The sequence below is a fragment of the Bombina bombina genome, chromosome 4 (assembly GCF_027579735.1).
Source record: "Bombina bombina isolate aBomBom1 chromosome 4, aBomBom1.pri, whole genome shotgun sequence".
Classification (NCBI taxonomy): Eukaryota; Metazoa; Chordata; class Amphibia; order Anura; family Bombinatoridae; genus Bombina; species Bombina bombina.
This window is the reverse complement of record NC_069502.1, coordinates 248,965,228-248,980,274: the sequence shown is the minus strand read 5'-3', so window position 1 is coordinate 248,980,274 and position 15,047 is coordinate 248,965,228. Positions and strand designations below refer to the sequence as shown.

At 37.5% G+C, this 15,047-nt stretch overlaps 1 protein-coding gene across 3 annotated transcripts in view; it reads left to right on the top strand.

Annotated features, from left to right (window-relative positions):
- PLEKHB2 (pleckstrin homology domain containing B2) overlaps window positions 1–14,629 on the top strand; it is a 181,776-nt gene extending 167,147 nt beyond the window's left edge. For all 3 annotated transcript variants that reach the window (XM_053709871.1, XM_053709868.1, XM_053709870.1), the window contains 3 exons: window positions 2,382–2,462; window positions 4,957–5,059; window positions 9,772–14,629. In XM_053709871.1, the coding sequence (XP_053565846.1) occupies window positions 2,382–2,462; window positions 4,957–5,059; window positions 9,772–9,905 (318 nt within the window). In that variant the 3' untranslated portion in view covers window positions 9,906–14,629. The remainder of the gene's footprint in view (window positions 1–2,381; window positions 2,463–4,956; window positions 5,060–9,771) is intronic.
- Window positions 14,630–15,047: the final 418 nt, after the last annotated feature.

Genomic DNA, 15,047 nt, shown 5'->3' with positions numbered 1-15,047 from the left:
AGGAACACGGCCCTTCAAGTGTGACAGATAGTAGCATCGCTTCTGACATGGACTTGAGTGAAGAAAGCAGGCAGCGAAACTCGTCAACGCCGATTGCCTATGGAGCTGTTAATATATACAGTATATATATATATATATATATATATATATATATATATATATATACAGGGAGTGCAGAATTATTAGGCAAATGAGTATTTTGACCACATCATCCTCTTTATGCATGTTGTCTTACTCCAAGCTGTATAGGCTCAAAAGCCTACTACCAATTAAGCATATTAGGTGATGTGCATCTCTGTAATGAGAAGGGGTGTGGTCTAATGACATCAACACCCTATATCAGGTGTGATAATTATTAGGCAACTTCCTTTCCTTTGGCAAAATGGGTCAAAAGAAGGACTTGACAGGCTCAGAAAAGTCAAAAATAGTGAGATATCTTGCAGAGGGATGCAGCACTCTTAAAATTGCAAAGCTTCTGAAGCGTGATCATCGAACAATCAAGCGTTTCATTCAAAATAGTCAACAGGGTCGCAAGAAGCGTGTGGAAAAACCAAGGCGCAAAATAACTGCCCATGAACTGAGAAAAGTCAAGCGTGCAGCTGCCAAGATGCCACTTGCCACCAGTTTGGCCATATTTCAGAGCTGCAACATCACTGGAGTGCCCAAAAGCACAAGGTGTGCAATACTCAGAGACATGGCCAAGGTAAGAAAGGCTGAAAGACGACCACCACTGAACAAGACACACAAGCTGAAACGTCAAGACTGGGCCAAGAAATATCTCAAGACTGATTTTTCTAAGGTTTTATGGACTGATGAAATGAGAGTGAGTCTTGATGGGCCAGATGGATGGGCCGTGGCTGGATTGGTAAAGGGCAGAGAGCTCCAGTCCGACTCAGACGCCAGCAAGGTGGAGGTGGAGTACTGGTTTGGGCTGGTATCATCAAAGATGAGCTTATGGGGCCTTTTCGGGTTGAGGATGGAGTCAAGCTCAACTCCCAGTCCTACTGCCAGTTTCTGGAAGACACCTTCTTCAAGCAGTGGTACAGGAAGAAGTCTGCATCCTTCAAGAAAAACATGATTTTCATGCAGGACAATGCTCCATCACACGCGTCCAAGTACTCCACAGCGTGGCTGGCAAGAAAGGGTATAAAAGAAGAAAATCTAATGACATGGCCTCCTTGTTCACCTGATCTGAACCCCATTGAGAACCTGTACACCTCTCTGAACAGTGTCTGGGAGGCTGTGGTTGCTGCTGCACGCAATGTTGATGGTGAACAGATCAAAACACTGACAGAATCCATGGATGGCAGGCTTTTGAGTGTCCTTGCAAAGAAAGGTGGCTATATTGGTCACTGATTTGTTTTTGTTTTGTTTTTGAATGTCAGAAATGTATATTTGTGAATGTTGAGATGTTATATTGCTTTCACTGGTAAAAATAAATAATTGAAATGGGTATATATTTGTTTTTTGTTAAGTTGCCTAATAATTATGCACAGTAATAGTCACCTGCACACACAGATATCCCCCTAAATAGCTATAACTAAAAACAAACTAAAAATTACTTCCAAAACTATTCAGCTTTGATATTAATGAGTTTTTTGGGTTAATTGAGAACATGGTTGTTGTTCAATAATAAAATTAATCCTCAAAAATACAACTTGCCTAATAATTCTGCACTCCCTGTATGTATTTATATGTTTATATGTGTTTATCTGTCTGTAAATACATATGTACACATACACAGTATATATATATATATATATATATATATATATATATATATATATACACACACACATAAATATTCATCTTTAGACGTGTGTATATATATATGTATATATGTGTATGTCTGTTAAATCCCTTTGCTTGCCTTTTTTTCTAACCCCTGAGAGCAGATCTTTGAGCCCTTATAACTTTTTTGTGCAATATTTTTTTAATAATTTTTAGTAGATAGTGCAAATATGAGTTTAACTGTACTTTGTAATATATTTTTTATGTGTTTTGTGACACGTTTTTTGTTTTGTAAAGCAATTAACCAGAACTCTGAGGATGCAGTAATCCTTCTAGCGTAAATCGCAATTGCGCTCAAGCGATAGCATTTAATTTCAACCTGTAATACAAGTGATAAACCCGAGGCTCGCAAACACCCGCAATGTACCCCTTATCACTTGCTCGTAACTATTAGCACGCCATTTGTAATATTGTCCATAGTGTATTTTAATGTTTTTTTCTCGACCAAAAAGGCATAGCTTTTCAGATTCTCAAAACAAATTATTGCCATGCAGTGTATTCAGTGATTGAAAGTTGTCATAATTGCTTTGTTGCCTTTTTAAGGAAGTTGATAACGTACCATAGAATCATGAATTTTGTTTGTTTTGTAGCATGTGCCTCCTCCGGGTCTATTATATGATGAAGCATTACTTGGTCCTGCTCCTCCTTACACACCATATGCGTCCCCACCGGTGAGTTTGCAATTTAACTATGTTCCATTCTGTCATATAAAAACAATGTGGTATTTTGTAATTGTTTTAGAAAACCTTATCAAATTATTTACCTGCAAACATTCTGATTGAGGTTTAAAAAAAAATAAAAAATTAAAGTGATTGGGGCCTATTTATGAAAGGCCTGTCGGACATGATCTGACATTGCGGATCATGTCCGACAGACCTCGCTGAATGCGGAGAGCAATACGCTCTCCGCATTCAGCATTGCACCAACAGCTCTTGTGAACTGCTGGTGCAACGCCGCCCCCTGCAGATTCACGGCCAATCGGCCATTGGCATGGGGGTGTCAATCTACCCGATCATATTCGATCGGGTTGAATTGCGGCAATGTCTGTCCGCCTCCTCAGAGCAGGCGGATAGGTTATGGAGCAGGCTCGCCAGAAACACAGGGCTTCAAGCTTCATAAGGAGCTTGATAGATATGCCCCATTGTCTAATTTTTATTGGTTAAAAAGATAGATAGTCCCTTTATAACAGGGTTATATTAATATGGGTTTTACCTCTGTAATTACCTTGCATCTAATCCGCTGCAGACTGCTCACTTATCGCAGTTCTTTTCAAAGACTTGCATGTTAGCCAATCAGTGCTGACTGATAAATAACTCCACCGAAGTGAGCACATTGTTATCTCTATGGCACATATAAACTAGTGCAGTCTAGTTGTGAAAAACTGTCAAAATGCACTGAGGTAAGAGGTGACCTTCAAGGCCTTAGAAATTACCATATGAACCTACTTATGTTTAGCTTTCAACAAAGAATACCAAGAGAAAAAAGCTAATTTAATATTGAAAGTAAATTGGAAAGTTGTTTAAAATGTCATGATCTATCTCAATATTGAAAGTTCAATTTTGACTAGACTGTCCCTTTAATTAAAGAAACATGAAATGCAAAATGTTTCTGTTTTGGAATAGAAGTTATGCTATTGTTAGTGGAGAGCCCTTTATGGACTTAAAGGGACATTAAACACTTTGAGATGGTAATATAAAATGATAAATTGTATATAATAAAACAACTTTGCAATATACTTCCATTATTTATTTTGTCCTCTTTTCCTGTAATTCCATTCTGAAATTGTGAGCTTTTCAGTTCCTGTTAGAAATGGAAGTGCAGAACACTGTTAAATCCAGCACAACCATTGGCTGCACACTCTAGTGACCTATTTATAACTGACCCTAATTGGCCACAGCAGAGAAGGTAACACAAGTTACAACATGGCAGCTCCCAGTGTTTTATAGACACTAAAACTTTACACTTATTAATCCAGAGGAGGTTCATATACAAGTCCCTAAAAACATACAGTGCCAGCTGGTTAATTTTATTAAAGTGTCTTTTAAAATATTTTCTATATATTTGCATAGTATATACAGTATATGTGTATATAGGAACAATTAAGCACTGTATTGCGAAACAACTATAAATATATTTCAAAGCATTCAAAACTGTAATTGTACTGTTCTTCAGAAATACTGTTTGCAAAGCCACTTGAGGATGCTTATCTTATCTCCTTTGATGTGTTGGTCAAATAAGCTCCTACACCGATCAGACAGTCCCTGTATAGAAAGTTGTAGGGTTATGATTCTGAAGTTTATGGTATATACTCTAAAAGTATAGGTTGCACTCGAGCGAAGTCAGCCACGCTATCCCTTCACTAGTTTAATCGCTTAACCATGAACTTGTTTGCACGTTTTCATGATATCGCATCAGATTACAAGTGGAGCTCTACTGATAGCGCAGGGTGTGCTATCAATATTGCAGGCCCACGCTAAGAATAATGCACAATTGAGTTTTACAAGTTGATGGTAAAAAAGAATTACCAGAGAATGTAACTATATAATAATAATATATATTATTTTAACTTTGAGGCTAGCTCTCACTAATCTTCAAGTACCAAGGGTGCAATCTCAATCAATATAAAAGCCCACCACATATGCACTCACTGGGTTTAACATAGTGATATTTTATCTTGTGAACGTTTCCGGGGCCTTCACTCCTTCCTCAGACAAATCAGTACAAGTGAAACACAGTGAATAAATAAAGTGTAACAACTCCTCCCCCAAGTGCACAACCAATCATTAGACCAAATTTCCACTAATGCAAGTCAATGAACCATTCAATGTAAAGATTGTTATATTTCCACAATACATTTTATAAAAATACTCAACAATTCATAAGCATTTAAATTAATATCCCAGTGAGCTATGTGTATATTGTGTATTACATGTACAATATAACAATGTACACATAATATGTACACATAAGTGTAAGAATAGGAGCGCTATTGATTTCACTTGGGCGGTGTAAGCTCTCAATAGCGCTAATAATTTTCACTCTATACATTGCTGTATTCAGTCTGTTGTAGAAGTTTTTATGATATGTCAGATATTAATGATAGTTGTAGCATACTCTAGTAGCTCAGCATTTTCAATATGTTAATTGTTTTATTATTACTTTTAGGCCTATGGATATGACTCATATCCTGGTGGATATCCACCTGCTGGATCGCAAGTTATTTATACTAGGGATGGTCAAGCATATGCCGCCTGTCCATATCCACAAGGTAACGCGTGAGGAATCATTTTATATATATTACTATGAGTTGAAAAGTATTACTATGGTTTACTAGTCACAAACTAGCAGTCCACAGCACCAAATGAATTATATCCTCTTTATTATAGACATAAAAGTATGTACCATTGTTTACAAATAATCCTAGAGATTTGATGACTTGATGTACTATGCTGGGATACAAAAACCATCCTATCTTCCTATCTTCCTTGTTCTTTTTATCTCCCATTGTTTTATTCTTTTTGATTTCCATAGTTTTCTCTGTCATTTTTTAGTATCTTGCAAAGAAGATGATACATGAAAAGATACATTTAAAATGCATTAAACATATGAGGTTAAAGGGACATTGTACACTAGATTTTTCTTTGCTTAAATGTTTTGAAGATGATCCATTTATGTAGCCTATAAAGTGTTTTGTGTTTTTTTTTTAAATGTATAGTTTTGCTTATTTTTAAATAACATTGCACTGATTTTCAGACTCCTAACCAAGCCACAAAGTTTTGAAGTATACTGACGTATACCTACTCCAGCTTACTCCTGTTTGTGTAAAGAGTCTTTTCATATGCAGTGGAAGGGGGAGGGGGGAGTTTCTGCTGTTTTTGCTATACAACTACTTTCAGTGGGTGTTCCAGCTAACCTTTTCAACAGAGCTAAACTGGGAGCTTCTAAGTAAATTTTTAAACAGTTTTATACTGGATTTTTATATCAGTATCTGTGCATATTATTCTTTATAGTAGTGTCTATTACATGCAGTTATATGAAAATTGGTGTATACTGTCCCTTTAATAATATGTGGTGAATATGATGCAAATACAGAATATGTCCACTAGATGGAGCCAGCCACTAAGATTGAGAGAATGGTGTGAAAAAGAAACATTTAAACGGCTGTCACTGTGGCCTCTATTTATCAAGGTCTGTCGGACCTGATCTGACAGTGCGGATCAGGTCCGACAGACCTCGCTGAATACGAGCGAGCAATACGCTCGCCGTATTCAGCATTGCACCAGCAGCTCCCAGGAGCTGCTGGTGTAATGCCGCCCCCTGCAGACTCGCGGCCAATAGGCCGCAAGCAGGAGGGTGTCAATCAACCCGATCAAACTCAATCGGGTTGATTTCCAGCAATGTCTGTCCGCCTGCTCAGCTGCTTCATAACTGTTGTTTCTGGCGAGCCTGCAGGCTCGCCAGAAACACGGGGCATCAAGCTCCGTTCGGAGCTTGATAACTATGCCCCTGTGTCTGTTAACCTATACATGACTAAGGGGATCGCCCCCGAAACGTTACTGTTTTTATGTCTAGAACAAAGAGGATATCATTCATTTGGTGCTGTGGACTGCTTTTTGTGGATATCGCTTGGGGATTTGGCAGTATCTTTGTCGTCATGCGCACCATTATACTCAGGAGTTGCTGTATTATCTTGTGCATATACTATGGTTTACTAGTCAGGGGACAAGAGTTAGTAGTCTAGAGGGAATAAGTTAGTAGCCTGCTCAAATACTGTGAAGAGGATGTTTTTATAGGTAGGTGATTTTTAAAGCACTTACCTACTGTTTAAAGAGCCTTGTCATTGTAATCCATTTATAACAAAGGTTTGCTCCCAGGAACCTGTCTGCCCAGAATTTAACATTGAACAAGCCACTGTGAATTGCACAGAAGCAGGTGCTGTCAGTCATCCCAATCTGATCAGAGATCTCTTGCACAAGCCTGAAACGCTGCAGCCCGAAGCTGCAGTCACAGCCTAATAAATGGGGCCCATTGTTGGGATTTTTATATGTCCCTTTAAATGCTGTATTGATTGAAAATCAATACATTGGTATAATGCTTTGTTTCTAATCTAAACATGCCAGGATAGCACAACACATCCAATTTAAAAAACATAAAACATCAGTGCTAACAAGAGAAAAATGTTCTTTGTATTACAAAGATGGGGCCAGCGAGTGACAAGTTGGACAGCCTTTGTTTCAGTTTCTAAATTGCGATTTTTGCATAGATTATGAATATAATGTGAATCTAAGCATATAGTAAGTTTTGGGATAGGAATTTGAATAAAACTAGGCCAACAAACACATTTTAGAGATGAAATTACAATAAATATACCAAATATCACAAAGAAAAAAAAATGTGAAATAAATGTGATAACAAAAATCATAAAAGGAAAACCAAATAAAGTTCTGAATAAAGGATATGTCTGTGTCCTCTGGATGAGTTTTTCAGCTTGTTAGCATTCCTCAGTGAGATCCCATAAAAAAGGAAACAGAAAATTGCAACATAGTGTGAATCTGTAATGGCACTTTGAGGAAGTAGTTGTTTTGTAACAAATGACTACTCACATTTGTTGGAGCTTTCCACTAAGCTCAAGGATATGCGCACTCCCACTTTATACTGATGGGAAAACAGTACACTAGGCAAAACTTGGATACAAATTTATTTTAAAATATATAAAAGCGTCACATATGCCTTGATAACACCACAATGTAAGGGTACAAAAGCAGATATGCTGTAATAAATGCTTCAAATCGCCAAACTTGCAAAGAGGTAAATGGATCAGCAGGAGTGTGACCGCCGAAACCAAAACCTCTTTAGTAGCAAGACAGTAGCGCTAAGCCCCCAGGTGTCCTGGCTAGTGTAGAGACGTGATAAAACTCAATATAGAACAGTTCAGTTCTGACGTACGTTTCGCAGGTATGCTTTGTCAAGGAATGTTTGTGCGCATGTCCAAGAGTCCTTTTAAAACCTACTCTTGGACATGCGCACAAACATTCCTTGACAAAGCATACCTGCGAAACGTACGTCAGAACTGAACTGTTCTATATTGAGTTTTATCACGTCTCTACACTAGCCAGGACACCTGGGGGCTTAGCGCTACTGTCTTGCTACTAAAGAGGTTTTGGTTTCGGCGGTCACACTCCTGCTGATCCATTTACCTCTTTGCAAGTTTGGCGATTTGAAGCATTTATTACAGCATATCTGCTTTTGTACCCTTACATTGTGGTGTTATCAAGGCATATGTGACGCTTTTATATATTTTAAAATAAATTTGTATCCAAGTTTTGCCTAGTGTACTGTTTTCCCATCAGTATAAAGTGGGAGTGCGCATATCCTTGAGCTTAGTGGAAAGCTCCAACAAATGTAAGTAGTCATTTGTTACAAAACAACTACTTCCTCAAAGTGCCATTACAGATTCACACTATGTTGCAATTTTCTGTTTCCTTTTTTATGGGATCTCACTGAGGAATGCTAACAAGCTGAAAAACTCATCCAGAGGACACAGACATATCCTTTATTCAGAACTTTATTTGGTTTTCCTTTTATGATTTTTGTTATCACATTTATTTCACATTTTAGAGATGAATATAATACGTTTTAACACAGATTTACAAAAATGTGGCAATGTTTTGGCGAAAAAAACATCATCAGCTGCACGCTACCCCACAATATACTCTCCACTGCCAAAGTTCAAGTAGACTGGTGTGCTGGTCTAAAAGCAATAACATGTAAGCTTCTTGATTAAATGTTTTCATTTCCTGCAGTAATAGTTACGGTGGCAGGGAGATGGATTGCTATGTTGGTTGGCTAAACGTTTATTTGTTAGTATCAAGAGATATTAAGCATTACACATGTGTTAAGTGGACATTTATGCAATGTGTGCACGTACATGCATGTTTTTGTGGTATCAAATGGTCATATATGTTGTGACTCCATTGTGGTTGTATTAGATGTATAACAATTTGGGGGAAAAAGCTTTTTTATAAAGCGGGTCAGTACTCATTCCTATCACAATAATACCCCAATATAAAAATAAAATTGTATGGTAAACGCTAAAGGTATACATCAGTTGCAGTTATTTATGACCTCTTGATATTCTTGTTCAAACTTATTTTCTATTACCCCTGACTGGATAAAGTTACAAGAAAGCCTACCCCACAGCATTAACCCTATATTCTCTGGACACCACTGCCTTAAATATCCCCTAACTATAGCCTCTGTCCTCACAGTGTAAACAAACACCCCTTAACACTCTAACCTGCCCATTATCTAAAAGAAATTGACAATTTTATCTCTCCTAATTTAATTAATTAGTACCCACGACCAGCCTAGCCATGTAAATCTCTTAATTCCTTAACCACACTAATATGCACCACTACTGCCTTCCAGCCTTAGTATCACCCTCTCTAATTCAGAACACTGTACTGTGACAATCACATTCTGCATCATCTGCTGTTATTTTTACTTCTCAATACCTGCCACACTGCATGCCATTTCTCTGTCCCAGCATCTGCAGTCCTTCCTATATTGTCCTAACTCAGCAACATCACTACAAAAGCCACTAGAGGGTGCTTTTAGCATATAAGATGCATGTCAATTTCAACACCACTTGCAGGGAAAATGCATTTTATAAACTGCAAAATGAAGGTAAATAAAAGTGATTTTAAAAAGAGGCTCAATCTAATCTGAATGCATTAGTTTTTTACATCAGTAAACACTTGCAGTAACTCATAACATTAGCCTTAACTTGTTCCTGGCAGTAAACTTTAAAATGACTCTATAAAGTAGTTATTGTTATTGCTATTATAAGGCACAGGTGTCGGTAGCATGGGATCATATATTTGTTTTATATCACTGTTCCTCCATACTAATAGATTTTATAGTTTCCAAACATATTTTTGTAACATGTTTATAGATCTATCCACCTTATTCTTTACCCAGGACCAGGAGCACCTCCTGCTAATCACATTATCATTCGTGAAAGATACTACGATCACGACGGAGACCTTGCAATGGGCATGCTCGCAGGAGCAGCAACGGGAATGGCACTTGGATCCCTCTTCTGGGGCTTTTAGAAACGTGTTTCTTGCATTTAATGCTTTTGCATAATTGTGATAGATATTTGCATATTTGTGTTAGATATTGAAGTTAAACAAAATAAGTCTGTTGCTTTCATTATGTCCCTGCTAATGTAATAATGGATCAGACATTAAACTATTAATAGTTTGTAAAACTCCATAATGATGTTTCCCTGGTTTATATTGTACAGCACTTGCAGACCTTGCATATTCCTATAGACCATTTTAATAGAATTAGGAAAAAGGGGGATAAAATACACCATTTATATGATAGAGTATATTAATAAGGCCCAGGGCAATATAAATAAGGAGTGTATGTGTGGTCAAGAAGATGAGAATTTTAACTGTAAGATAAATGCTGGTTGCACTCTGCAGGAAAGGGACATGTCTTGCCTCCCCAAATGACTTGAAAGACAGTTTGTAGATGGGCCACGTGTGGGTTTATGGACGTATGTTTCCTTCTCTATCCTAGTGTCACCTTTTTATTTCTTAAAAAGAAAACTTTCGATCTGTGCACTTAAATAAAAAAAAAATATCAATTAATTTGTACAGATAGCCATATATATATATATACAGTATATATATATACAATATATATATATATATATATATATATATATATATATATATATATATACATACACACATATATATTATATAATCACATGAATACTACCAATACAAATGCAGATGTTATATAATATATTAATGCAAATGGATTAGTAAGGGAGTTGATCACAATCTATCGGCTGATTTATTTTCAGGTGATTACAATCCCAGAATTTGGTTGTTTCCCAGAGAAGAAAATGTGTTTTAAACTCTCTGACAAAAAAGGCCTATTTTTTTACATGGAGCCGAAATGTTCTTGGAAATCACAGTCCATTTTCTTGATTCTATTGGATTTGACAACTAAAGTCCCGAAACGGTCTTTTTGACATATTTGCAAGTATTCCAGGACAAATAATTCTATTTAGTTGCACATGTACGAGACACGCTGAAATGACGACAGGCAATATTTTAGAGGTGTATTTGAATACATGGTCTAGATCAGTGGTTCCTAACTTTAAACACCATCGGTGCCCCCCTAACCCATAAAAATAACATTCAGACCAGCAGTGCACCACCGCTTATAAAGATAATGAGGCCCATTTATCAAGCTCCGTATGGACCTTGTGGGCCTGTGTTTCTGGCGAGTCTTCAGACTCGCCAGGAACAGCAGTTATGAAGCAACAGTCCAAAGACCGCTGCTCCATAACCCTGTCCGCCTGCTCTGAGCAGGCAGACAGGAATCGCCACAATTCAACCCGATCGAGTACGATCGGATTGATTGACACCTCCCTGATGGCGGCCGATTGGCCGTGAATCTGCAGGGGGCAGCGTTGCACCAGCAGCTTTTGTGAGCTGCTGGTGCAATGCTGAATACGGAGAGCGTATTGTTCTCCGTATTCAGCGAGGTCTGTCGGATCAGGTATGCAAGACCTTTGATACATAGGCCTCAATGACACAATACAATCTAAAGAAGTAACAAACATATTAAAAAATTTTTTTTTTTAATTTTATTAAATCTGTATTATCTTTATCTTTCAATACCAGCTTTATAAAGTTGATAGTCACTGTGTGATAGTTTTATAAACCACATTTAGTGATTTCTTAACTGTCAAAAACTGTTAATCCCATGGATGGGCTTGATGATGTGATACTAGTTTCCAGGGCCAACCTTAGCATTTGCGGGGACCTGGGCAAAATTAATTTGTATGGCCCCTCAGCCCAGTGCCCTTTTCTCCTCCCATGTATGCCCTGCCCCTATATAAAGAATAACACAAAATATTAGACCTCCTGATACCATAAACACTTATCATAAACTAAATAGAACATATACATTGCACCATCTCATAACCTCAACACTGACATTGTGGGGCCCACCAAAGAGCGGGCCCTGAGCGGGTGGCCCTCACACCCTGCCCAAAAGGCAGGCCTGTCAGTTTCCCAATCTCTGATTTCATGTCACAGTTGGAGATCTGGAGTTGATTTATTTGTTTGGAGAACAGTTGCACTAGTGCACCAATAAATCATCTTTATAGAAATCATATTCTTCTTACCAAAGTTTAATGTAATGCATCACCAGATTTTTTCGGATGACAGAAGACTTAAAAACTGTGTGCAAAGCTACTCAGACAAGCACAACAGGCCTTTCCTATGTTTCCAGCTACTACACAATTATTATAACTGTGTAGTTAATGTTAAAAATCCTTTCTAATGTACAGTGCTGGCAAAACAAAGAAAACACCCCAGCAGTACAAGTTGCTGCAATTTATTGTAGTGAGAGACAGTATAAGCTGCTGATAAACCTGACCTATCATAGAGAAAAAAGGCCTTGTAAAAGAGCAGTGAAACATTGCACAAAGCAAATTACAGTAATTATTCTTGCAGAGGCTACTGGCATCCTCTTCCACTCCTTTCTTACTAGTGCCCCCGATGGAAATCCCAATACCCCCCTTCCACCTATTATGCCTATTAGTGCCCCCCTCAGTAATCCCACCGCTCCCCAGGGGGCAGTACTGTCCACTTTAGGAACTACTGGTTCCTTAAAGCTCTATTCATCCCTATCATATAGTCCGTCTCCGGTGAGCAAGACACAAATTTTTTTACACATATGTATTGTGTATTTTATATGTGATATCAAGTACAGCTAAAGGGCTCTGCATGAAAAACAATAAAAAATAAATCATGACCACAACATCTATAAATTGTGTGCAGCATTATTGTTCTAAAATGTTTGTTTCAAATTTACACACGCATTGTCGTGATTGCCGGTTACAGTACTGTCATCTTTATAAACAACTTTGTTACTGGAATTTCACAGTTTGTCATTGCATCTTGTTTGCTGGAGACTCAGATCTTTTGCACAGGTTTCTTAAAAAAAAAAGAAGGTGCATAAAATAGGTTTTCAAACATCGTAATTTGCTTTATCAAGAACTTTGTGTCACCATTTTCTAACCCCGTTCTCTACAACTTAGTTTTTCAGTTTTGATGACATTTTTGTGGTTTTCTAGTTATCAAGATGGATTTGGATTTCAATAGATTAACCCTTCAATAACAGGAATTTCAGAGAAAAACTTGCCCAAAGTACCGGAGAATTCTTGCTATTGCTCTGTTTAAACACAAATAAAACCTTAGTTTTGTTGTTTGTTTTTTTAACCTATGAAAACTATTTATATTTTTTTAAGTAAACAACCCAAGGTGTTGATCTAGGCCCATTTTGGTATATTTGATGCCACTATGTCGCCGTCAAATACAATCATATAAAAAAGTTATTAGCATTTTTGCAAACTTTGGGTTTCTCACTGAACGTGTTTACACACAACTACTTCAGTAATAAGGCAAATGGTTATAAAAGCTTTTCTGGGATCACCTTTGTTAATAAACAGCAGATATGCATGGCTTTGCCATTGGTTTTAAGCAATTGGAAGGCCACTTATTGCTGCTGTGCACCACACTTTTGAAAATCCTGGCAGCAAAGGGGTTAATCAGTTAGTTTGTAAGGTTAGCTGTAGTGTAGGGATTATCCTCCCACCCCCTGATCCCTCCCAAACAGCTATATTCCCCCTCCCCCGCATACTGGTCACCACCATCATAGGTACTGGCAGACAGTCTGCAAGTATTAAGTTTAGGGCTGATCCCAGCTCTCTTACCCCCTTTCTCCCATTGTCCACAGCCATGTTTGTTACTGGCAGCCAGTCTGCCAGTTAGAAACTGTGAACTTTTTAAAATTTTGTTTGATATTATTTAGTTTGTACTTTTTTCTGTAGTGTAGGGGTAACCCTCCCCACCTCACCGCTCTGATTGATTACTTCTTTTCTGTACTGTAGGGACCCCCTTCCCCCTCCAACCCCTATTTAATGTAGCTTAGGGCCTCCCATCATAAACTTTATCTGTAGTGTAGGAAACTCAGTCCCTCCTGGGCTACCCACCTGCTCCAGTCCTTCCCTCCCTCACCAACAGTCAATCGTACAGAGAGTAACACAGACACAGTCACTCTCTGTAATGATTGTGATCTGGCTTCATATGATCAATGCTCCCTTACAATATGAAGGCAGATGCCTTCTGCCCCCTGGTTGTGGCTCCCACTGTCTAGGCTGACAGCAGGGACTGCAACAGGGGCCTCTGTATTGGATGTAGGTACTTTGTCAGCAAAAAAAAAAAACAAATTGCAAAAAAGAAAAAAGGGGCTAAGTATATTAGTAGTTTATTAACCTCCTTAATAACCTTGTAAGAATATACTTGCTTTAGGGTACAATTGAGGAGGTGTGCCTTAGCATTTATGGGAAAATTACACTGAAAGCACTTATAAAATTATAGGTAAAAAAAAGAATGTTCCGTGGCACATTTGTAAAGTAATTGCTGATTACTGTTAAAGTTAAAGCTTAACTTTTATTTTGAATGTAATGAAAAAACAGATAATATTCTTGTTAAAGTTGGTTATGTTTTTCTTGCATATTTATCAAGCACAATAAAGATGGTCTATTATAATGTTTTTTTTTCATGAGTAACAAGTCATTTGTTGATGCTAATAATGAGGTTAACTGCAAGTTATGGGCTATAAACACTAACACGTTTACTGAAAGAGGTAATGAGTGAGAATAATTTTGCCATCATTTTCTGATCTATTGTATGTCTGTAGAGAAAAATAAAATGTTAATAAAAATATAATGTTAATTACAGACTTTGAATGTGGTGTCATTTGTGTCTCGCTAATTAAAACCTAAACAATCAATTTCAATGGTATCAGAATGTAACATAATAAAATACATATATATGTGCATAAAAAAGACGTCAAAACAATATAATAGAAAAAACTGTAGTTGTTTCCTTGTATTTATAGCAGGGGTATCCAAACCTTTCCCATGAGGAGCTAAATGATGAAATTATATATCAGCAAACTTTAAATAAACATTGATGAAGTTAGATGTATGCCATTGTTTTTGCTTTAAAAAATGCTAATATTCTGCCTGACACCATGGTATTGACGTATATATACATACTCCAGTAGTATACACTTGGGGCCCGATCCGATAAAAATCGTCGCCCGCAAAAGCTGGCAACGCCAATATTTGCGCTGGTTTGGTATCCTATATACGG